The sequence below is a fragment of the Caretta caretta genome, chromosome 28 (assembly GCF_965140235.1).
Source record: "Caretta caretta isolate rCarCar2 chromosome 28, rCarCar1.hap1, whole genome shotgun sequence".
NCBI classification, from domain to species: Eukaryota; Metazoa; Chordata; order Testudines; family Cheloniidae; genus Caretta; species Caretta caretta.
This window is the reverse complement of record NC_134233.1, coordinates 1,022,382-1,046,828: the sequence shown is the minus strand read 5'-3', so window position 1 is coordinate 1,046,828 and position 24,447 is coordinate 1,022,382. Positions and strand designations below refer to the sequence as shown.

At 55.5% G+C, this 24,447-nt stretch overlaps 2 protein-coding genes across 3 annotated transcripts in view; one reads left to right on the top strand and one right to left on the bottom strand.

Annotated features, from left to right (window-relative positions):
- Positions 1-7,764, top strand: part of SLC25A11 (solute carrier family 25 member 11) — an 11,749-nt gene extending 3,985 nt beyond the window's left edge. For both annotated transcript variants that reach the window (XM_048834038.2, XM_048834037.2), the window contains exons 2-8: positions 1,629-1,781; positions 2,301-2,507; positions 2,693-2,783; positions 4,238-4,328; positions 4,796-4,895; positions 5,423-5,474; positions 7,171-7,764. In XM_048834038.2, coding sequence (XP_048689995.1) covers positions 1,630-1,781; positions 2,301-2,507; positions 2,693-2,783; positions 4,238-4,328; positions 4,796-4,895; positions 5,423-5,474; positions 7,171-7,326 — 849 coding nt within the window. In that variant the 5' untranslated portion in view covers position 1,629 and the 3' untranslated portion in view covers positions 7,327-7,764. The remainder of the gene's footprint in view (positions 1-1,628; positions 1,782-2,300; positions 2,508-2,692; positions 2,784-4,237; positions 4,329-4,795; positions 4,896-5,422; positions 5,475-7,170) is intronic.
- Positions 7,703-24,447, bottom strand: CHRNE (cholinergic receptor nicotinic epsilon subunit). Its single transcript, XM_048833561.2, has 12 exons — positions 24,396-24,447; positions 24,004-24,161; positions 23,459-23,503; positions 22,903-23,012; positions 18,952-19,107; positions 18,728-18,831; positions 18,243-18,443; positions 17,400-17,514; positions 17,003-17,117; positions 10,546-10,747; positions 10,309-10,439; positions 7,703-10,081 (listed from the first exon to the last, which is right to left on the bottom strand). The coding sequence occupies exons 1-12, from the start codon at positions 24,445-24,447 to the stop codon at positions 9,926-9,928; spliced, it is 1,545 nt and encodes a 514-aa protein (XP_048689518.1). The 3' UTR covers positions 7,703-9,925.

Here is a 24,447-nt window from a genome sequence, read left to right as displayed (position 1 = left end):
CCCTCACATCTCCTGACTCCTGGTCAGGCCACCGGCTTCCCGTGTTCAATAAAGCTTCGGGCAGCCCTTAGACACGAGGCCTGTGAGAAGAGGAGGGTATAACCCGCCAGCACTGAGCCCTCCCCTATGTGCCAAAACGAGGATTTGTAACATTACGTTTTAGGTTTCAGAGTAGCAGCCGCGTTGGTCTGTATTCGCAAAAAGAAAAGGAGGACTTGTGGCACCTTAGAGACTAACCAATTTATTTGAGCATGAGCTTTCGTGAGCTACAGCTCACTTCATCGGATGCTTACGAAAGCTTATGCTCAAATATATTGGTTAGTCTCTAAGGTGCCACAAGTCCTCCTTTTCTTTTTGTTAGGTTTTAGCTGGCACCATAGTGAACGCTGTTCCTTGGCAGGGATGTGACTGGTTGCCCCGTGAAGTGGGGGTGTCCTGTGTTTGGTCATCACCTGCTGTGCTCAGGACCTGGCAAACTGGCGCAGCATGGGATTACGTGTGGAGCAAAGCATGGCTTTGCCGAGGCCAAAAATGTTAATCCACTTGTTACAGCCTGAGGGTTTCCTTGCGCTTTAGCGTGACTAGGAGGTTTGTGAGGGACAGCGCCTGAGGGTTAGCTGCTGTTTCTCTTACTCTTAATCCTCACCAGAACATGCCTAGCAAATGTGCTATTAGCCTCTGGCCGTCTAGGGCCCTTCCACCTCTAGGAGGACTGGCTGGCTCCAGAGGATACAGGGTCTCTTCCCTCTCGGGAATGGGGACCAGCTAGCTCAGGGGAATCAGAGAACAGGCTAAGTCTTTCATCTTCAATAGGGCACTGGTTCGAAAGTGGAGGGCAGGCTAGAGTTTCCTAACCCACACATCTGAGGCTTCCCCTTCCTGCTGTCACCCGTAGGTCTGTGCCACCCCTGTGGATTGTCCAAAGCAAGCAAGGCGAGTGTTTTCATTGATGTTAGGTAGTAACTCCTGGGCCCGCTCCCTAAATCTCTTCTCTAAACTGGGGGTTATGGCGTTGATAAATAAGCACTCTCTCCTCCCCCTCTTACGTGTGGGTCAGAGTCCGAAGTGGAGCGTGTGTCCGAAAGTTATTTGGTTGTCTGAATTTTGGACCTGATGATTTGAACGCTGTGGCAGGCTGGACAGCTGTGGCAGTCCCTTCCTGGCAAGCTGGCTATTTCCACTTACAGATAAACTGCCCTGAATGCAACCGATGAACTGAGCTGTAGTCACGAAAGCTTATGCTCAAATAAATTTGTTAGTCTCTAAGGTGCCACAAGTCCTTCTGTTCTTTTTGCGAATAGACTAACACGGCTGCTACTCTGAAAACTGCCCTGTGTTTGTCGTGGGTAGAGCTGGCACTTGGGACTCCTGGGTTCAACTGGCAGCTTTGTGAGGAGTGGCTAGTGGAGGGGGCTGACTGTCAGGGCTCCTGGGTCCCCTGTGAGAAATGGAGGAGAATATTACCCCAAAGCTTAGGCTGTCAGCTCTAAAGTGGGGTCCTGATCCGTGATGTATGCTCCTAGGCGCTATCCCAATACAGGTGATCACTTTAGATACCCCTTAACTGCACCGTGTAGGCCGGTTGTCTCCGTTTTGTCTCTTGTAAAATGCTCCCTGTGGCTCCGCAGCATGGGGGCCACTGTGTTTGTGCAGCCCCTGGACCTGGTGAAGAACCGAATGCAGCTGAGCGGGGAAGGAGCCAAGACCAAAGAGTACAAAACCAGCTTTCATGCAGTCAGGAGCATCCTCAGGAAGGAAGGAGTCCGCGGCATCTACACTGGGTATGAGGGGGCGGGGATGGGTGATTGAGGGCACCTTCCTGACGACTCCTTTGTTCTGGCACAGGGACTGACGAACGGGACGTGAGGCCTTTCCCCTCTAGGCTACACATGGCACCACAGCCCCAGCTGTGTTGTGACCAGGATCATTGCCTCCCGGCAGGCGCTGACTGGCCCTGTGAGAAATGTTTGAGCCCGGTGTGGGTATAGCGTTCACTTTTGTCGGTTCTGCTCCTTTCCCCAGTGCGGAGCTGAGCCATGCTCGGTGCGTGCAGGGGTAAAGTCAAGTGCTCGTGAGGGCCAGGGCACACATGGTGCAGGCGGGAAGCCATCGCTGTCCATGCAGCCGGGAGACGCATGTCTTGTGTCGTGGCCAGCCTTTCTCTGGCCCTCCTGTGTGCCAGGCCTCCGGCTCTGTGAGGAAACGCACCTAATTCTCATGGTTGCCGCAGAGCTGGACCCGGGCCTAGAGCCCAGGAGTCCAGCAACCACACAGGCCCATAACCCTCCCACCCTTGGCAGGCTGTCGGCAGGGCTCCTGAGACAGGCGACCTACACCACCACCCGCCTGGGCATCTACACCATCCTCTTTGAGAGGCTCACCAAGGCGGACGGCACGCCGCCCAACTTCTTCATGAAGGCGGGGATCGGGATGACGGCTGGCGCCACCGGGGCCTTTGTGGGCACGCCGGCTGAAGTGGCGCTCATCAGGATGACGGCGGATGGCAGGTGAGCGGGTTTGAACTGCATATGATGCGGTAATGCTGCTGCTTCCTCGCCTGGCGGCGGTGCCGCTAGCCCTCATGAGAAACTCAGTGGCCCCAGCCTGCTGCTGTAACCCACTAGGCCACGCTCTGAGGGGGTCTGTGCGTCTGAACTGCCCCCTTGCTCCCTTCCTCTGTTCCTATTCCCAGGCTGCCCCGTGACCAGAGGAGAGGCTACACCAACGTCTTCAACGCACTGCTGAGGATAACCCGCGAAGAGGGCGTTCTGACACTCTGGCGGGTACGGCGCTCGTTAGAGGGCTAGGCCCGGCGGCAGATGTACCCAGGAGAATTTACTTGGGCGGAGGGGGGGAGACTGGGTTTGTGGGATACAAACCCTCTGGGGTACACCTGGAACTGGGGTACCACTGAGCCCATCTGACCCACCAGCCTGGACTCCCCCTCACCCTGTGACAAGCTGCAGACACACTTTCACCAGCACACATACAGGTAGGGACTCACCGAGCTGCAGAAACACACACACAGATGCTGAGATCAGCTCTGCCTAGGAAGGCTTCAGCTAAGGAACTGCCCAGATACTCAAGTGCATCCCCCCATCCGGAGGGTAAAGCCAAAATTATACTGTCTTGTGCTGCACAGGGAACTGTACAGCGTAAGCTCATGAAATTCGTCCCCTCCCTCAGGAAAGGAATACACACAGCTTTTTGCCTCCAGTTGTGACTTCCACACACTGGTTTTGGACAAAACAAAAATAAGTTTATTAACTACAGAAGACAGATTTTAAGTGATTATAAGGGATAGCAAACAGATCAAAGCAGATTAGATTGTTTTTGTTTATTTACTAGGTAATCTTAATATGCTAAAGAAATTGGATATGTCTAGCAAATGTTATTTTAGGCAGGTTGCAGAGATTCTGGAAGGCAAGCTGCACTTGCTTGCAGCTGAAAATTTCACAGGCTAGAAATCCCTCTAGCCTGGGTTCAGCCCTTCTCCCCCAGTCCAGTCCTTGTTTCTCAGGTGTTCCCAAGCATCTCCTCTGGGTGGGGAGTCAGTGAAGAGGAACCAGGATGATGTCACTCGCCTGCCTTAAATAGCTTTTGCATATGGCAAGAACTCTTTGTTTCCAAACTTGGTTCCCACGCCTTTCAGTGGAAAAATACTGGCATTCCAAGATGGGGTCCAGTACCAGGTGACTTGGTCACATGCCCCTGTAGGGCCATAGCAGCCATGAGTCAGAGGCTGGTTGTAATGTCCTCAGGAAGCCTCCCCAGGGGGAGATTAGCATCTTCTCAGACCTTTTGTTCTCCCTAATGGGCCATTGACTTGTTTGCATTCTGTCTCATGGGCCGCCCACAGGTGTAAACACATGTGTAATAGGTGCATAAACAATATTCTTAACTTCAGTATTCTCAGCTACCAAAATGATACATGCATACAACTAGGATAATCCTATTCAGTGAATCAGAACCGTTTCAATGACCTCTTACAGGACCTATCTTGCATAAAATACATTGTAGTTACGCCATAATCATATCATCATCTTACTCTGAAGAATATGGGGCGTGAGGCCACACAGCCTACGGGCAAACATGTTCAGGGGGCCGAAGGGATGTTAGTCTGTGGCAGGCATCTGCTTCTCACGCAAGGCAAGCGCTTAGATTCCCCGTCCTCGTGCCTGCATGGTGTTTCCCGTGTCCTCCCCCGTTAACTGCCCCTCCTCTCTTTGCATTGCAGGGCTGTGTCCCCACCATGGCCAGAGCGGTGGTTGTGAACGCTGCCCAGTTAGCCTCCTACTCTCAGTCCAAGCAGTTCTTGCTGGGTTCCGGTAAGTCCCGCTCACGTGTCCGACATAAAATACAAGGCTGCGAGATAGCACCACGCCAAGTTGCTCGAGCCAACCAACATGCCAGTATTATGCTTGGTGCATCTCCCCTGCTAACCAGTCCAGGCTGCCCCCCAGGAGGTAGTTAAGTGTTATCCACATTGGACTGAAGCACAGAGAGGGGCAGGCCTGTTTCCCAATATCTCATCGGAAGGGCGGGGAGAACCCAGGAGTCCTGGCTCCCAGCCCCACCTGCTCTAACCCCCGAGACTTCACTCCCCTTCCAGAGCCAGGGAGAGAACCCAGGAGTCCTGGCTCCCAGCTCCCCCTGCTCTAACCCCCGAGACCTCACTCCCCTCCCAGAGCTGGGTATAGAACCCAGGAGTCCTGGCTCCTAGCCCCCCTGCTCGAGAACGGCTTAGTTCTGATCTCCAGGGGGTCCTAAAACCACTCCTCTCTCTCCTCTCCAGGTTACTTCCGAGACAACATCTTCTGCCATTTCTGTGCCAGTATGATCAGCGGGCTGGTGACCACGGCTGCTTCAATGCCGGTGGATATCGCTAAGACCAGGCGAGTGGGAGGAGCGCTGGGTGTGCCCTCGGCAGAGGCCGGGATGGTTGAGGGGGGCACAGAGATGGGTCAGGAACAGGGAGTGGAGGGTTTTGTTGCTAGAGGGGAATCCATCCCTGCTCCCTCATTCCTCCCTTGTGGGTATTTTGAGAGCTGAGTTGGTGAGTTCTCAGCCCTAACGGGACAGCAGTGCCCATCACCACAGGAGGGAATCACCCCCTGTCAGCAGCGAACAGGCCACGGGATTTGAGCTCTTCCCCACCTTCCAGGGGCAGGGATGCATACATAGGGAGCATGACCCATAGTGCCCCTGTTCTGGGGGCGGGTCTCATAAAGACTTGACCTTGCTTCGGCTGCAGGGATCACAGGGCAAGCTAGTCTGGACTGCAGGCTTCCCTTGTCCCAGATCCACCCTTGATCCCTAGATACGTGGAAACTGATCTTGATGTATAAATAAGTGGCAGGCCCCCGCTGAGCGCCTGCTGCTGGCTTAAAGCTTCCTCCCCCCCTTTCCTCCGGGCACACAGGATTCAGAACATGCGGATGATAGACGGGAAGCCGGAGTACAAGAATGGGCTGGTAAGTGATAGCTGGAGCCAGGGCACATGCTGGGATGGGCCGTTTTCTGCCCTTGGTCGCGCTTGGGGTGTTGTGTCCTTGGATGAATATTCCTGCCCCTGTGACCAGATGGTGGGTTCACGCTGCCGCTCCATAGGGCATGTTTCTATTGATAGAGCAGCTGTGCTTCCCTCCTGGCCGTGGGGAAATGGAGGCGCCTATGGCAAGCGTAGAAGGTCAAGCTCTGGTAAGGAGCCAGGTGCAGTCGTCGGGGGAGAACGCCCCAGCTGTCCAGTGAGATGAAGCACTCGGCTGTACCATGGGGTCCAGACATTTTGTCCTGTACCTCAAAGCCGTGTGGAGATGGGAGCTGTCAGTTTGGGGGGCGGAGAATCGCTGTACGGGAGCTCCCGGTGCGACGCTGTGACCACAAGGGCTGATGCGATCCCGGGCTGCATAAGCGGCATTCTCGAGTAGGGGCAGAGAGGTGATTTTACGGCTGGATTGGGCATCGCGGGTGCCCTCAGTTCCAGCCGGAGGGTGATTAATCGGAGAGGGGTCAGAGAAGAGCCACGAGAAGGATTAAAAACCCTGCCTTCGAGTGAGAGACTCCAGGAGCTCAATTAGCTTAACAAAGAGAAGGCGAAGGGGGTCTTTAAGTACTGACTTGCGGAACAAATAGTCAGTAACGGGCTCTTCAGTCTAGCAGTCTAACCCGGTCCGAGGGCTGGAAGCTGGAGAAATTCAGCCTGGAAACGAGGTGGAAATGTTTGGTGGTGAGAGAGGGCCCAGGCCCGTGGAGTGCTTGGGTGCACCGTGTGGCCCATCGCCTCAGCCCAGATACAGGGGGCTCTGGATATTATTGGAGGGGTTCTGAGCAGCCAGCTCTGAGCCCCTACTGCGTGGCTAGGAAAGTTACCTCGACAGGCAGGTGATTTCCCGCCGCGAACTCCCTCTCTGTGGTGGTTAGTTCAGGAATTCTTACCGCTGCCCAATCTCGGAGTCTCCCCATGGACAGGGAGCCACTCCGTTCTGCACCCGCTCCGGTCACCTGGCTGCCTGGGAGAACAGGACCCAGGGGCTTTAACCTCCGGGGTGTGGAGGAATATTCTCATCAGGCTTTTAACTCAGAGTCACTCACCCATCACACCTTTGCTCCGAGCCCTTGCAAGGCTGGTGGACCCTGCATGTGAATCCGTGACGCTGGGGCAGGGGGAGAAAGCACTTCTCCAAATGCCCGTGTCCAGGGAAAGCAAAGGGGACTCAGGAGGACAGTCAAGTGAAGACATACGATGGTCACCTCCTCTGTGTCACGTTCAGCGTGGCGTCCTCATTAAATATACGCCGGCTGCGTTGTGCCGACGGCGCAGTCCCGGTGTGTCTCTTCACCGGTCCTGAATCCATCTGGCCACTGGGGGGCAGTGGCCGCTCAGATATGAGACTTGGGAGAAAAGCCGGGGGACTGACAGTGCTCCGCTGATATTCATTAATATCCCGGCTCCGGGAGCTCAGACAGTGTTGTACGGCGAAGGAAACTGAGGCAGGGAGAGAGATTGAGAAGTGGCTTGCTGGAAGCTACAGAGTCAGTGACAGAACCAGGAATAGAACCCAGGAGTCCTGCCTCCCCACCGCTTGCTCGAGCGACTAGCCAGTGCAGGGGCGTGGCGGCCCCGGAGTATCATCCGCGGCGTGCTGACCTCTGCTTTCTGAATTCCAGGATGTGCTGCTGAAAGTCATCCGCTACGAGGGGTTCTTCAGCCTCTGGAAGGGCTTCACCCCCTACTACGCCCGCCTGGGCCCCCACACGGTCCTGACCTTCATCTTCCTCGAGCAGATGAACATATTCTACAAGAAGTTCTTCCTCAGTGCCTAAGAGGAGGTCCTGCCCTGCCGCTGCTGGGCGCCCCCTCCCCAGAGCGCAGCCCCTCCGCCAGGCCAGCGTCTGCCTGCTGCTGGGGAACCAGCCCCGGCTCTCACTGGGGTCTGAAGCAAGGATCCGGCTGGAGCCCCTCCCCTTCCTCTGTGTTTGGTGTCAGTCACGTCACAGTTCTTCCCTGTTTCCCAAATCACGTGAAAGGATCGGCGGGGAGGATGGCACAGCTTCTGTATGGACTGGGGTGGGGTGCTCCAGACGACTCTGGATTATTTATTTGGGGGGTTCGAGACTGGGCCAGTTACTTTGGAACGCAAACCCTCGGGTGGCAATGGCCGACCCGCATGCGAGGTGTAGGTCTGTGCGTTGGGCCGAGCTTTTTATCTTGTCTCTCCCCCTTCTATTTGCTTTGAACTCAGTAAACAGATCATGGTCCTACTGGCACGTTTGCTTTGGGGTTCCTGCAGGGGGCAGGGAGGAAGGACACCTCGGCAACAGTGCAGCAGCATGTCACGGATCTACGGGTTCTGAGCTACGCCCCAGCTTTTAAACAGGTCCTGGGAGGAACCCCTTCAGTGTGTCAGACCCCCAAGGCCTACGGGTCAGCTGTGCCTCGGGGCTCCAGCCTGCTTCACCTGGCGAGCTCTGCCCCGTGAGAGCCTTGTCCGCTCTGCAGGGACCCGGGTGCCCAGCCGCTGTCTGCAGTGACGCCCGGCCGCCTTTTCAGAGCAGAGCAGGGTTTATTAGCGCCCTGGAGGCCCGACGTTAGTGTAGAGAAGCGCAGCGTCAGACACAGTGCGCCTTGGCCATGCCATCTTGGCGCTCTCTCTCTCTGTCCCGGGTGAGTGCCTGTCCCTCTCCCAAGGCCGGTTGTACCCTAGCCTCCCATCGGAGCCCCCTGCTGAGTTCACATCTTCCGCCTGATGGCGGGATTTCTTCTTGGGAGGTGTCTGTTCGGTTCTCGCCAGCTCCTCCATGGATGTGGGTCGGGTTCACACAGCCCTTTAAGGACCCAGCCACACAGCCCCAAGGAGTTAGGAGAGAGAGACACCTCATGTCTCCAGCAACTTGTTACCCCTTTGCACCCACTGCCCAGCAATCCCTAGTCAGGTCGGTCACTGCCCTGCATATCAATCAGAAAAGCAAGCCTGAAAGTGCCCGCTGGGTTACAAGGCATGACTTTATTGGCTGGAGTGGACAAAAGGGAAGGGAAATTGCTGGCCCACTCGGGCCAGGACCGAGCGACCTCAGACAGCCATGGTGCCAGCGGGGACCGGACTACCAGAGCACGCTCTGTATTTACCTCTGCCAGCTTCTGCTTTGCTTTAACGAAACGTGCAGGGCTCAGGTCCCCACCGCCTCGCCCTGTGCTGGTAGAACCAATTGCAGGTAGGCTGTACCCCATGGGGGCTTTTACCCCTCGGGCAGCGTGCTATGGGGCTGGCTGATGGCCACCTTGCCGGAGAAATGAGTCCCTGTCAAGCAGCGCAGGAAGACAGGGAATAAATGAACCGAGTGTGACTACCTCAGGGGCTCGTTCTCAGTGGGCAGCCCATCCAGCCCCTGCTCTTGGGTGGAGACTCTGAAGCGGTTGTCAGGGATAGGCCAGCCCGCAGTCGTGGGAAGAAGCCGCTGGGCAGGGTGTGGAGCCGGTTCCCCGACAGCCGCAGCGGCTCCTCCAGGGCGTTGTCCCGCAGCCTGGTCAGCCACTCGCAGGCCCGCTCAGGCAGGGTCCGCAGCTGCCCCCGGGAATCAGCTCTGTGAACCGTTGTGAGCCAGGGCCACGCGGGTGAGGGCAGCAACCCCAGGCTCAGAGAGGTGCTGGAGGGAGGTGGTGGGGACGGACACCAGGTGGTTGGCACCAAACCGTAGACTGCTGGTGACCCTAGGCGGCACGCAGGTTAACCCCTGGCCCGGAGCCGCTAACTTCGAGCTGGTGTGTGATCACATTCATCTCCCCCACCCAGGGCACCAGCCACAATCAGCAAGGCTGGGAAGGTGAGGTGGACCAGGTGTGGGGCAGCCTGGTCTGGAGTTGGGAGCCACAGGGCCCATCTACACTAGCCCAGCAGGTGCTGTGACAAGGTCCAGACCCCACATGTTTGGACTAGAGCTTCTTCCAAAGAGCTGTAAGTCCCCAGAATCTCCTCGCTGGTCTGGAGGGGAGAGTCATGGGGGCTGAGATGCAGCTGCCTCGGGGGTGGGGTGTGGGGGCTGTTCACGTGGATCCCTCACGTGATGCGGCTGTATCTGGGGTGGGGTTGATACAGGGATCCCTCGCCCGGTGCTGAGATACGTCCATGTCTGGGGGTGGGGCGTCCCTCCCCAATACCAGCAGCATTGCTGAGCCTAGCCCTGTAGGGGGGCCTGCAGCTGCTTGGGACTAGGGGATTGTGGGTAAAAGTCTAGGGACTTCCCCAGGCTGTGGCTGGCCCTGGGCCAAGGCTCCTAGGCTGCGGGATCAGGGCTGGCCCCGGTGCCGTGCTGCAGGGAGTGGGGTGAGGAGGGCTCCCATCCAGAGAACACACTTGTCCGCCTGGCTACCTCATTGTGTGTTGATACCCCTGTCAGCCAGGGGGAGGGCAGGGCGGGGTCCCAGCTATGGGTCCGGCTGCAGGGGGAAGGGGTCGTCGGGCACCTGGTTGAAATGTCCCATGAGGAAAATGCTGAGGGTGCCGATGGTGAAGAGCAGGATGGCGGCACAGAAGCAGAGCTTGTCAATCACCTTCCCGATCAGCACCCAGTTCTCCATCGCCTGCGTGGCAGAGAGAGGGGCGTCAGGATGCCTGGGTCCCCTGTGATTAGAGCACGGGGGGTGTGGGGGCGGGAGCCAGGACTCCTGGGTTCTCTCCCCGGCTCTGGGAGAGGAGTGGGGGCAGGTGGATTAGATTAAGAGTCAGAATAGGAGATAGGACCCAGGGATTTTCCCCTGTAGGGGGCGCTGGGGCAGGCTGGTGTGGGGCAGCTCGATGTGGGACTCACGGCACTGCTGGCATTCTGCTCCCTTGTGGTCTCTGTGATGAAGGTGCAGGCCTCCACGCACGCCCGGATCTCGGGGGCCGCGTTGGCCAGGTTCTTGTACAAGGTGCTGGTGACACCCACATCCACCCCATCTGCAGAGAGAGGGGGCAGGGCAGAGTCAGGGACCCAGGAGTCCCAGCTCCTGAACTAACACTGCGTTTCCCTGGCAGTGGGGTGTGGGGGAGGAGGGTCTCTCACCACAGGCGGGGGGCCTGGTGAGGCCATGCCGCTGGCCCTGCCGCTCAAAGAGGATCTCGCTGCGCGGCTTCTTGAGGATGTACTCCTCCGCTTTGAGCATGATGGCGAAGGAGCTGCGCCGCCGGGCCGGGGGCGCGGCCCAGGGGTCCCCCATGGGTTCCAGGGCCGAGCCCAGGTACCGTGGCAGCACCTCTAGGAACACCTGGGGGGCACATCATAGAGTCATAGAACTGGAAGGGGTCTCGAGAGGTCTCTCGTCCCGTCCCCTGCACTCGTGGCCGGACTAAGGATTATCTAGACCATCCCTGACGGGTTTGTCCAACCTGCTCTTACAAATCCCCCATGATGGAGATCCCACAACCGCCCTGGGCGATTTATTCCAGGGCTTCACCACCCCGACAGGTAGGAAGTTCTTCTAATGTCCAACCTAAACCGTCCTCGCTGCAATTTAAGCCCACTGCTTCTTGTCCTAGCCTCAGAGGTTAAGAAGAACAATTCTTCTCCCTCCTTGTAACAACCTTTTATGCGCTTGAAAACTGTTCTCATGGCCCCTCTCAGGCTTCTCTTCTCCAGACTAAACAAACCCAAGTTTTTCAATCTTCCCTCATCGCTCATGTTTTCTAGACCTTTCATCATTTGTGTTGCTCTTCTCTGGCCTCTCTCCAATTTCAGAGTAACAGCCGTGTTAGTCTGTATTCGCAAAAAGAAAAGGAGGACTTGTGGCACCTTAGAGACTAACCAATTTATTTGAGCATGAGCTTCATCCGATGAAGTGAGCTGTAGCTCACGAAAGCTCATGCTCAAATAAATTGGTTAGTCTCTAAGGTGCCACAAGTCCTCCTTTTCTCTCCAATTTGTCTACCTCTTTCCTGAAATGTGGCGCCCAGAACTGGACACACTCCTCCAGTTGAGGCCTAATCAGCCGGGAGCAGAGCAGAAGAATTACTTCTTGGGTCTTGCTTACAGCGCTCCTGCTAATACAGCTCAGAACGATGTTGGCTTGTTTTGCAACAGCGTCACCCTGTTGACTCATATTTAGCTTGTGGTCCACTGTGAGCCCCAGATCCCTTTCCCCAGTACTCCTTCCTAGGCCGTCCTTTCCCATTGCGTGTGTGTGTAACTGATTGTTCCTTCCTAGGGGGAGTACTTTGCATTTGTCCTGATTGAATTTCATCCTATTTACTTCAGACCATTTCTCCGGTTTGTCCAGATCATTTTGAATTTTAATCCTATCCTCCAAAGCACTCGCAGCCCCTCCCAGCTTGGTGTCGTCCGCAAACTTTATCAGTGTCCTCTCTATGCTATTATTGAACAGAACCGATCCATGTGGGACCCCTCTCACGCCCTTCCAGCCTGACTGTGAACCACGGAGAACTACTCTCTGGGAACGGTTTTCCAACCAGTTTTGCACCCTCCATCTAGGTTATTTATGAGAAGGTCAAGCGAGACAGTATCAAAAACCTTACTAAAGTCAAGATAGACCACATCTACCGCTTCCCCACTATCCACAAGGCTTGTTACCCTGTCAAAGAAAGCTATCAGGTTGGTTTGACACGATTTGTTCTTGACAAATCCATGCTGACTGTTATCACCTTATCAGCTTCTAGGTTATTATCTGTCCCATTCAATTACATCATGTAACAGCAGACAGCTAAACGGAGACAAGTTTTTAAAGTGCTTATATACCAATGCCAGAAGTCTAAATAATAAAATGGATGAACTAGAGCGCCTAGTATTAAATGAGGATATTGAAATAACAGGCATCACAGAAACTTGGTGGAATGAGGATAATCAATGGGATACAGTAATACCAAGGTACAAAACATATCAGAAGGACAGAACAGGTCGTACTGGTGGGGGAGTGGCATTATATGTGAAAGAAAGCATAGAGTCAAATGAATCAAATTGTACCGAAGAATCTGTATGGATAGTAATTCCGTGCTCTAATAATAAGAATATAGCGGAAGGGATATATTACCGACCACCTGACCAGGACGGTGATAGTGACTGTGAAATGCTCAGGGAGATTAGAGAGGCTATTAAAATAAAAAAACTCAATAATAATAATGGGGGATTTCAGCTATCCCCGTATTGACTGGGTACATGTCACCTCAGGACGGGCTGCAGAGATAAAATTTCTTGACACCTTAAATGGCTGCTTCTTGGAGGAGCTGGTCCTGGAACCCACCAGAGGAGAGGCAATTCTTGATTTAGTCCTAAGTGGAGCACAGGATCTGGTCCAAGAGGTGAATCTAGCTAGACTGCTTGGTAATAGTGACCATAATATAATTAAATTTAATATCCCTGTGGCAGGAAAAACACCACAGCGGCCCAACACTGTAGCATTTAATTTCAGAAAGGGGAAATACACAAAAATGAGGAAGTTAGTTAAACAGAAATGAAAGGGTACAGTGCCCAAAGTGAAATCTCTGCAAGCTGCTTGGAAACCTTTTAAAGACCCCATAATAGAGGCTCAACTTAAATGTATACCCCAGATTAAAAAACATAGTAAGAGAACCAAAAAAGAGCCACCGTGGCTAAACAACAAAGTAAAAGAAGCAGTGAGAGGCAAAAAGGCATCCTTTAAAAAGTGTAAGTTAAATCCTAGTGAGGAAAGGAGCATAAACACTGGAAAATGAAGTGTAAAAATACCATTAGGAAGGCCAAAAAAGAATTTGAGGAACAGTTAGCCAAAGACTCTAAAAGTAATATCAAAATTTTTTTTCGTAAGTACATCAGAAGCAGGAAATCTGCTAAACAACCAGTTGGGCCACTGGACAATCGAGGTGCTAAAGGAGCACTCAAGGATAATTGTGGAGAAATAAGACCATTGTGGAGAAATAAATGAATTCTTTACATCCATCTTCACGGCTGAGGATGTGAGGAAGATTCCCAAACCCGAGCCATTCTTTTTAGGTGACAAATCTGAGGAACTGTCCCAGATTGAGGTATCATTAGAGGAGGTTTTGGAAAAAAACGGATAAATTAAGTCACCAGGACGAGATGGGATTCACCCAAGAGTTTGGAAGGAACTCAAATGTGAAATTGCAGAACTACTAACTGTCATCCGTAACCTGTCATTTAAATCAGCTTCTGGACCAAATGACTGGAGGGGAGCTACTGTGACGCCAATTTTTAAAAAGGGCTCCAGAGGCGATCCCGGCAATTACAGGCCGGTAAGCCTGACTTCAGTACCAGGCAAACTGCTTGAAACTATAATAAAGAACAATATTGTCAGACATATAGATTAACATAATTTGTTGAGGAAGAGTCAACATGGTTTTTGTAAAGGGAAATCATGCCTCACCAATCTACTAGAATTCTTTGAGGGGTGTCAACAAGCACACAGACAAAGGAGATCCAGTGGATACAGTGTACTTAGATTTTCAGAAAGCCTTTGATAAGTTCCCTCACCAAAGGCTCTTACGCAAAGTCAGCTGCCACAGGATAAGAGGGAAGGTCCTCTCATGGATCGGTAACTGGGTAAAAGACAGGAAACAAAGGGTAGGTATAAATGGTCAGTTTTCAGAATTGAGAGAGGTAAATAGTGGTGTCCCACAGAGGTCTGTTCTGGGACCAGTCCTATTCAACATATTCATAGATGATCTGGAAAAAGGGGTCAACAGTGAGGTGGCAAAATTTGCAGATGATACAAAACTACTCAGGATAGTTAAGTCCCAGGCAGACTGCAAAGAGCTACAAAAAGATCTCTCAAAACTGGGTGACTGGGCAACAAAATGGCCGATGAAATTTAAGGTTGATAAATGCAAAGTGATGCACACTGGAAAACATAATCCCAACTATACATATACAATGATGGGGTCTAAATTAGCTGTTACCACTCAAGAGAGAGATCTTGGGGTCATTGTGATAGTTCTCTGAAAACATCCACTCAACGTGCAGCGGCCATCAAAAAAGCGAACAGAATACTGGGAATCATTAAGAAAGGGTTAGGTAATAGGACAGAAAATATCATGTTGCCTCTCTATAAATCCATGGTACGCCCACCTCTTGAATACTGCGTGCAGATGTGGTCGCCCCATCACCAAAAAGATCTGTTGGAATTGGAAAAGGTTCAGAAAAGGGCAACATAAGTTAATAGGGGGATGGATCAGCTTCTGTATGAGGAAAGATTAATAAAACTGGGACTTTTCAGCTTGGAAAAGAGACGGCTAAGGGGAGATATGATTGAGGTCTATAAAATCATGACTGGTGTGGCGAAAGTAGATAAGGAAGTGTTGCTTACTACTTCTCATAACACAAGAACTGGGGGCACCAAATGAAATTAATAGGCAGCAGGTTTAAAACAAACAAAAGGAAGTATTTCTTCACACAACGCACAGTCAACCTGTGGAACTCCTTGCCAGAGGATGTGGTGAAGGCTAAGACCATAACAGGGTTCAAAAAAGAACTAGATAAGTTCCTGGAGGACAGGTCCATCAATGGCTATTAGCCAGGGTGGGCGGGGATGGTGTCCCTAGCCCCTGTTTGCCAGAAGCTGGGAATGGGCGACAGGGGACGGATCACTGGATGATTACCTGTTCTGTTCATTCCCTCTGGGGCACCTGGCACTGGCCACTGTTGGAAGACAGGACACTGGGCTAGATGGACCCTTGGTCTGACCCAGTAGGGCCATTCTTATGTTAGGTGTTTGCAAATTGATTGGTTAATTATTTGCTCAATTATCTTTCCGGGTACAGAAGTTAAGTTGACTGGTCTGTAATTCCCCAGGTTGTGCTTATTTCCCTTTTAATAAATGGGTACTATATTTGCCCTTTTCCAGTCTTCTGGAATGTCTCCCGTCTTCCATGACTTTTCAAAGATAATCGCTCATGGCTCAGATATCTCCTCAGTCAGCTCCTTGAGTATTCTAGGACGCATTTCATCAGGCCCTGGTGATTTGAAGACATCTAACTTGTCTTAAGTAATTTTTGACTTGTTCTTTCCCTATTTTAGACTCTGATCCTACCTCATTTTCACCGGCATTCACTACGTTAGATGTCCAATCGCCACCAACTTTCTTGGTGAAAACCGAAACAAGTCATTTAGCACCTCTGCCATTGTCTTTTCCCCCCTCATTGAGTAATGGGCTTACCCTGTCCTTGGTCTCTTCCTCTCGCTGCTCATGTATTTGTAGAAAGTTTTCTTGTTTCCTTCTATGTCCCTAGCTCGTTTGATCTCATTTTGTGCCTTGGCCTTTCTAATTTTGTCCCTACATACTTGTATGTATTGTTTGTATTCATCCTTTGTAATTTGACCGAGTTTCCACTTTTTGTAGGACTCTTTGAGTTTCAGATCATTGAAGATCTCCTGGGTAAGCCAGGCTGGTCTCTTGCCGTACTTCCCGTCTTTCCTACGCAGTTTGCTCTTGTGCCCTTAGTAATGTCTCTCTGAAAAACTGCCAACTGTCTTCAATTGTTTTTCCCCTTAGACTCGCTTCCCATGGGATCTGACCTACCAAAACCCTGAGTTTGCTAAAGTCTGCCTTCTTGAAATCCATTGTCTTTATTGAGCTGTTCTCCCTCCTACCATTCCCTAGAATCGTGAACTCTCTCATTTCATGATCACTTCCACCCAGGCTGCCTTCCACTTTCAAATTCTCAACCAGTTTCTCCCCATTTGTCAAAATCAAATCTAGAACAGCCTTCCCCTGGTAGCTTTCTCCTCCTTCTGAAATAAAAAATGGTCTCCAACACATTCCAAGAACTTGCTGGATAATCTGTGCCCTGCTGGGTTATTTTCCCAAGAGACGTCTGGGGAGTTGAAGTCCCCCATCACCACCAAGTCCTGGGCTTTGGAGGATTTTGTTTGTTGTTTAAAAAAAGCCTGATTCACCTCTTCTTCCGGGTTAGGTGGTCTGTAGTAGACCCCGACCATGACATCACCCGTGGTTTTTACCTCTTTTATCCTTATCCAGAGACTTTCAACAAGTCTGTCTCCTATTTCTATCTCAACCTCAGTCCAAGTCTATCCATTTTTAATATATAAGACAAAACCTCCTCCCTTTTCCCCCGCCCGTCCTTCCTGAGCAAGCTGTACCCTTCTCTACCAATATTTTGGTTATGCGTACTATCCCACCGAATCTCCGTGACGCCAGCTATCTCATAGTTGTGTTTATTTACCAGCATTTCGAGTTCTTCCCGCTTATTCCCCATACTTCTCGCATTAGTATACAGACATCTAAAATACTGGACCTAAGGGTCCAGGCTCAGCCCTTGGACCCTTTCTTCCCTGCCCTGAGCCCCCAATTACCCAGCCAGGCTCGGTCCACTCCCCAACTCCTATTCCCCCTTTGGTTGGTTTTTGGTTCTCCAATTCCCCTCCAAGGCTGGTGCCCCCCATACCCCCTGACACTGATCCCCAGATCTCCAGATCACTCCCTCCACCCCCAGCCCCCTGGCACTTCCCTCCCCAGATCCCCCTCATCTCCCCACTGTCCTCTGCCCCCGACCCTCACATGTTTGAGTTGCTCAGACATGCAGTGGGTGTTTGGCGTTCGCAGGGAAACGTTCAGCACAATGACACAGTTCATCACGATCAGCGTCGCCACTCCCATGACGAACATCAGGTACCTGCCGGGGAGAGATCTCAGGAGTCCTGGCTCCCAGCCTGCTGCCAACCCACCAGCCACCACTCCCTTCCCAGAGCCGGGGAGAGAACCCAGGAGTCCTGGCTCCCAGCCCCCCTGCTCTAACCCACCAGCCCCCACTCCCTTCCCAGAGCTGGGGAGAGAACCCAGGAGTCCTGGCTCCCAGCCCCCCCTGCTCTAACCAGACCCCACTGACCTCCCAGAGCCGGGGAGAGAACCCAGGAGTCCTGGTTCTCAGGGAAATGGGATGGGGGGTGTCACTCACTTGCCAATGAGGGGGACGCTGAGCGAGGTCTCTGGGACTTTTTGGGCGATGAGGAAGAGGAAGACAGTCTGAGCCAGCAGCACTGAGATGGAGAGGGTGCATTTCTGGCCGCCGGCTGCCAGGGGCAGAGAACAGGGGTGACATGGGGCCGTTTGGCTTTCCTCCAACATCCTGCTCTGCCCTCTCCTGCCCAGGGCCTGGGGCTTTCTAGCCTGGGGCCCCCCAGAGGGGGACAGCCAGGAGAGATTGGGGTTCATGCCCCTATCCTTTGCTCTTAGTGCCAGCAAACCTGTCCCCCACGTGGGTGTGGTAGGGAGCATCTCTCCTTGCTCTGGGGCCGGGCAGGGTTTCCCCGTGGCCGGCTGGGCATCCCTGTGGCCGGGCGTGGTTTCCTATGGCTGGCTAGGCATCTTCTAGGCTGGGCTGGGTGCCTCTGTGGCTGGTAAGGCGTGCCCAGGCGTGGTTTCCCGTGATTGGCAGGGTATCCTCATGGCCGGGCGGGGTTTCCTGTGGCCGACAGGGCGTCCCCGTGGCTGACAGGGCATTCCCGTGGCCAGCAGGGCATCCCCGTGGCTGGGTGGGGTTTCAGGTGGGGGTCCCCGTGGCCAGCAGGGCATCCCCGTGGCTGGGTGGGGTTTCAGGTGGGGGTCCCCGTGGCCAGCAGGGGTTTCCGTAGCCGGCAGGGCGTCCCCGTGGCCGACAGGGCGTTTCCCGTGGCCGGCAGGGCATCCCCGTGGCTGGGTGGGGTTTCAGGTGGGGGTCCCCGTGGCCAGCAGGGGTTTCCGTAGCCGGCAGGGCGTCCCCGTGGCCGGCAGGGCGGCGTTCCCCCGTGGCCGGGCTCACCTTGGGCGGGCAGGAAGTAGACCAGGACGACGAGGGAGGAGATGAGCACGCAGGGGACGATGATGTTGATGATGTAGAAGAGGGGCTTGCGCTGGATGATGAGTGAGAAGCGGATCTCCTGGAAGCCGAGCGCCTCCCGGCCCAGCTCTGGGTGCAGTACCTTCCAGGCCGGCCGGTGCCGGATGGCCCACTCCCCATTCTCTGCAGGGCGACAGGCGTGGGAGGCAGGCGGTTCTCTGGGGGGCACCCCCTGCTCTTTTGGGAAGACCCCCACTGGGGGGGACCCGGCAGACATTTGCCTCTGGGGGACCTGTGGCAGACACCACCCGCCCCTTGGGGGAGATCCACTGGGGGACCCTGGCAGACACCACCTCCCCCCTGGATTGGACCTGCTAGGGGGCTGTGGCAGACATCCTCTGCCCCCTGGGGGATCTGGTCTGGGGGGGAAGCCTGGCAGACATCCCCTGTCCCAGGCCCCCCCATACCTGTGAAGGCGGCAGGGTCTATATCGATCTCGTCAAAGGGGCGGGCTGTCTTCTCATTGATTGAGAGCTGCAGTTCAACCTCGTTAGCGCTGTACGTCTGGGACCTGGGGGCACATGGGGGAGTCAGCAGGGAGCACCCTCTCCTTAGGGTCAGCCCTGGCACTGGGCGAGGGGTCCCTGGATAACCAGGCACCCCGCCCCAGAGGTGGCCGTATCTCACTCACTGGAAGACGAGGGAGCAGTTCTGCCAGTCGAAGGGGAAGTAGGTGACTTCAATGGCACAGGTGCTGCGGTAGATGGCGGGGGGCAGCCAGTACATGGCCCCCCCGGGGTACACCAGCACGTTTGCGTAGTAGGCGATCTCAAACTGCCCGTCGATGCTGGGGGGGAGAAGCGAAAGGGAGCGTCAGCAAGGGCCCCCCCCAATCCCTGCAGCCCAGACACTCCCCACGCAGCCCGGAAAACAACATCTCTGTGCCCCAAAAACAAAACCACCAGCATCCCTGGGTGCCCACGAGACACCCTCGTATATTGACACACCAAAGCCTGTGCACCCCAAAAGATCGGCACCCCCCGAACCTGCCCTGTGGCCTGAAGCCTGTGAGAGTGAAGGAGCAGCTCTGGGTCGCCTTCATCTCAGTGGAGAATCCAGCTGGGGGGGGGGTCCCCGGAAAGACTTTTCTGTGATCCGGCCGGCTTTTGGGATACCCGGACAGGGGTGGACTGGGACGCACGACCCACCCCATGTGAGGCTGAGCCACTAAAGCAGGGACAGACCAAAAAGGGGTGGGAACGCCAGGGAGGGGGACAACCAGCCGAATAATCCATCTAGTCCAGCCTTCTACGCCGAGGCAGGACAAAGTATTCTCTTCTAGACCATCCCCGACAGGTGTTCGTCCAACCTGTTCTTAAAAACGTCCAGTGACGGAGACGCCGCAACCTCCCTGGCTCGTTTGTTGCAGCCTGTAACCACCCTGTGCGGGACTTTTTCCTAACGTCCAACCTGGACGGCCCTGCTGCAGTTTAAGCCCCTTGCTTCTTCTCCTGTCCTCAGTGGATGAGGAGAACAATTTATCACCCTCCCTGCTTGGTACTGTCCGCAAACGTTGCAAGTGTGCTCTCTATGCCGTTACGGAAATCATTGAATAGAACCAGACTCAGGCCAGATTCCAGCGGGGGGACCCTGCTTGTTGGGTTCTTCCAGCTTGACTGCGAGCCGCTGATGAGTACTCTCTGGGACCGGTTTTCCAGCCGCTTGTGCGCCCGCCGCCACGTGTACTGAAAGAGTGCATCGACGGCTCAGACCTCTTCAGCCCGTTTCTCGAGTACTCCGGCACGTGTTCCATCAGACTCTGCCAACTTGGAGGCATCTAACTTGTCTACGTAGTTCTTTCTTTATTTTAGCCTCAGATCCTACCCCGTTTACACGGACGTTCGCGGTGTTAGTCGTCTGGTCACCACTAACTTTTCGGTGAAAACTGAAACAAAAAAAGGGCATTTAACACATAGGCCGCTGCTGCGGTTTTTTGTTATTGTCTTTCCCTCCTCAATGAGCAATGGGCGTACCCTGTCCTTGGTCTTCATAGAATCATAGAAGATCAGGGTTGGAAGGGACCTCAGGAGGTCACCTAGTCCAACCCCCTGCTCAAAGCAGGACCAACCCCAACTAAATCATCCCAGCCAGGGCTTTGTCAAGCCGGGCCTTAAAAACCTCTAAGGAAGGAGATTCCACCACCTCCCTAGGTGACCCATTCCAGTGCTTCACCACCCTTCTCGTGAAATAGTGTTTCCTAATATCCAACCTAGACCTCCCCCACTGCAACTTGAGACCATTACTCCTTGTTCTGTCATTGGCCACCACTGAGACCAGCCGAGCTCCATCCTCTTTGGAACCCCCTTTCAGGTAGTTGAAGGCTGCTGTCAAATCCCCCCTCACGCTTCTCTTCTGCAGACTAAACAATCCCAGCTCCCTCAGCCCCTCCTCGTAAGTCATGTGTGTCCCCGAATCCTTTTTGTTGCCCTCCGCTGGAGACTCTCCCATTTGTCCACATCCCTTCTGTAGTGTGGGGCCCAAAACTGGACACAGTACTCCAGATGAGGCCTCACCAGTGCCGAATAGAGGGGAACAATCACGTCCCTCGATCTGCTGGCAATGTCCCTACGTATACATCCCAAAATGCCACTGGCCTTCTTGGCAACAAGGGCACACTGTTGACTCATATCCAGCTTCTCGTCCACTGTCACCCCTAGGTCCTTTTCCGCAGAACTGCTGCCGAGCCATTCGGTCCCTAGTCTGTAGCGGTGCCTGGGATTCTCCCGTCCTGAGGGCAGGAAGTCCTCTTGCTTGTAACGTAGTTGTAAAATGTGTTCTTCTTACCCCTTTTCGCCCAGCTCGTTGAATCTTGTTTTGTGCCTTGGCCTTTCTAATTTTGTCCCTACCTGTTTATGGTTTTTTTTTTTTTTTAAATATTCATCCTCCGTAATTTGACTGAGTTTCTGCTTTTTGCACCACTCTTTTTCGAGTTACGCCCCACGCTCTGGGCCAAGCCAGGGCTGGTGTCGTGTACGATGAAGCAGCCCACTGCAGAGCCCAGCTGATGAAGGGGAGGGAATCCAAATGAATTTGACGATGCCGCCCGTGAGATGCCATGAATTCCACGGGTGTGGCTGCAGGGAAGTGGGGTTGAAGACATCTGCGTTGCTTCAATCCTCAGCCATGGGACAGCTACGGAACAGGTATCTCCCACAACACAGCAGCAAAGAGAGACGGGAACATGTCCACGGCGCACGAGCCATTTGCAGAGACGATTCTGCTTGATTTTCGGTGTGGCCATGGGAATCGTACCAGCAGCGGCGACAAAGGAAGTGGGCAGAAAGCGAGAGGGCCGAGGAAGCAGCTGTCCGAGATATTCGACAAGCTGTGACCGAAAGAATGACAAATCCTTTTCACCTGGCACCAGCTGTGGGAATCTGGCCACGTCGGCCGTGGGGTCACCAGGAAGCTGGTGCGTGATCGGTGAGACCGGCACCCTAACCAGCCTCTGCAAAGGGCGGAGGCCGACCTCTCTGCGCCCGGAAAATGGCCTCGTCTCAACTCCTTGGGGAATCGCAGCGAGAGCATCAAACAAAAGCAGCAGCCGGCACAAGCAATCGGTATCCAAGCAGCCGGTGGCGCCAGGCCAGAGCTGTGGAGATCCAGGGTCTGGCCCCTGGCCCCTCTCCAGCTTGGAGGGATCTCGAAGCCAGACCCAAACGAGCCACCCGCCATCTGGGCCGGAGGAAAATCTGCTGGCGGTGAAGCTCCTGGCGCCCAATCCGCCAACGGGAGCCGGTGGTGACCTGGGGCTTCTCTGCAGCGGGTGTCCTCTGGGGAGCTGTGCCCTGGTCTCCTCGCCCCAGCGGGCAGCGCGAGGCCCCTGCCCCAGGCTGGCCCGGTCCCTGGGCAAGGCCCCAGCCACGGAGCTGAGTGTTAATGGGGGAGTGGGGGAAGCCGGGGGCTGGAGGCAGGGAGCCAGACACAGGCTCGGCGAGCTGAGCCACCAACCCGTTAGCAAGTGTGGCTAGACACTTGCTCGGCTCAGTGAGGGTCGCAATTAACTGCTGCTTCTCCGAGTCACGCCCTGTCCGGGGTTCGAGGAGGTGTTAGGCCTGGACGCCCGAGAGCGTTTACACGTGACATAGCCAGAGCCCCCCGCTCCAGATTCTCCTGGGGCCTTCGGGCCTGGCTGACAGGGAGCGGGAGCTGGGGCTGGGACCGTGACCAACTGCCGGAGGAAGAAGTGCGGACGTTTCCCGTCCCTCTTGCGAGTGGGAAGAAAACCCGTGGGGCGCAGAGCAAGCAGGTCGCGGCCCCAGTTACTGGGAGAGAAGCGGTAGGAAAAAGCCCCGAGGATGCTGGGAGATGGGTGACATAGGTCTGCCCCCCAAACCCACCCTGCGGGGCCCACGCAACCCAAGAACTATCACCCCAGCCCTGCCCCATGTCCCCCTGAGATCTGCCCCGTGCAACTGCTGCAAACTCCAGCAACCGTCAAAATCCTGCCAGCCCAGAAACCCACCCCACCCCGAATCTCCCAGGGTCCCTGAGCCTGTAAGTCATCCGGCTTCCCCCCACAGCCTCCCTCCCCATCACACCCTGGGGCGTCGGCCCTTAGCCCCCCCCGCCACAGTCTCACTTGTTCTCCAGGACGATGTCCGGCAGCCAGACCATGTCGGAGGGGACCCGCAGGGAGCGGATCCCTTTGAATTCACTGTTGCTATAATTCAGCCGATAGTCCACCCATTCCTGGGGGCAGAGACACAGGGGGTGAGGCTGGGGGACCCCCTGCACCCCTAGCCACAGGGCTGTGTGCGAGGAGCCCAGGGCTGGGCTGGCAGGGGCTGTGGGTCGGGAGTGAGGGGCACCGGCAGGGCTGGGGCTGGACTAGCAGGGGCTGCGGGTCGGGAGTGAGGGGACCGGAAGAGCTGGGGGGGCCAGGGGATAGCAGTTGCCCCACGGCCCTGCAGGACAAGGTCACTCGCTGGAACTGGGGGATTAGTGCAGCGGGAGCAGCTGGGAGCCAGAACTCCTGGGTTCTTTCCTCAGGCTCAGGCCGGCAGTGCGATGGGGGGGAGGGGGGCAGGTGAGATCCTACTCTGGGGTCACTTGAGGGCCTTTGTCAACAAGGAGTCTGGGGGTGCCTGAGTGGGGCAGGAGACCCCGTGTCTGTGGGGCGGGAGGGGGTTACTCACAATCTTTATCCAGACATTGGTGGTCAGAGTCTCCTCCTTTTCATTCTGCAACAGGATGGAGACCATCAGCGTGGTTTGGGGGGCTGCGGGGCGGGAGCGAGGGGTGCAGCCAGGCCGGCCGTGGGGCGGGAGCGAGGGGCGCTGGCCGTGGGGCCGTGGGGCGGGAGCGAGGGGTGCAGCCAGGCTGGCCGTGGGTCGGGAACGAGGGGCGCCGGCCAGGGAGCGGGAGCGAGGGGCGCCGGCCATGGGGCGGGAGCGAGGGGCGCCGGCCAGGGAGCGGGAGCGAGGGGCGCCGGCCATGGGGCGGGAGCGAGGGGCGCCGGCCAGGGAGCGGGAGCGAGGGGCGCCGGCCGTGGGGCGGGAGCGAGGGGCGCTGGCCGTGGGGCCGTGGGGCGGGAGCGAGGGGTGCAGCCAGGCTGGCCGTGGGGCGGGAGCGAGGGGCGCCGGCCAGGGAGCGGGAGCGAGGGGCGCCGGCCGTGGGGCGGGAGCGAGGGGCGCCGGCCGTGGGCCGTGGGGCCGTGGGCCGCGAGCGAGGGGCCTCTCACCAGCGAGATGAGGTTGGTCAGCGTCAGCATTATCTGCACCTCCACCGTGTCGTCGGGGTGCCTCACCGGCCGCGTGTTCTTGTCGTAGTCGGCGAAGAGTTTCTCGTAGAGCCGCAGCTCCTCGTTCCCGCCCCGGGCCCCTTGTGGGGCAGGCAGGGGTCAGGCCCGGGGGTGTGGGGAGCAGCCCGCCCCCAGCCCTGCCCTCCCACCACTTTGTGCCGCCCACCCCGCCCCAGTCCTGGTTCAACCCCTCCCGATTATCCCCGTCCCCAGCCCCCCGCCCCACTGGTTCAGACCCCCCCCATTTCGGGGGAATCAGGGCCTGGCTCCATCGGCCCCCCATGGATGTCAGGGCCCCCCCGGAGGGCTCAGGTTTCCTCCTCCCAACTTACCACTGACCCCCCCGCACAGCAGGGCGAGGAGCAGCACCCCCAGTCCCCGCAT

Excerpts from the sequence above, each read along its gene's own strand:
- CHRNE (XM_048833561.2), bottom strand. The coding sequence starts at position 24,447 with ATGCGGGGACTGGGGGTGCTGCTCCTCGCCCTGCTGTGCGGGGGGGTC. Across the intron at positions 24,162-24,395 it reads GCTGTGCGGGGGGGTCAGTG|CCCTGCCTGCCCCACAAGGG; the intron begins GTAAGTTGGGAG and ends CCCGGGCCTGAC. Across the intron at positions 10,748-17,002 it reads TGTCTGAGCAACTCAAACAT|GTGTTCCTAGAGGTGCTGCC; the intron begins GTGAGGGTCGGG and ends TGTGCCCCCCAG.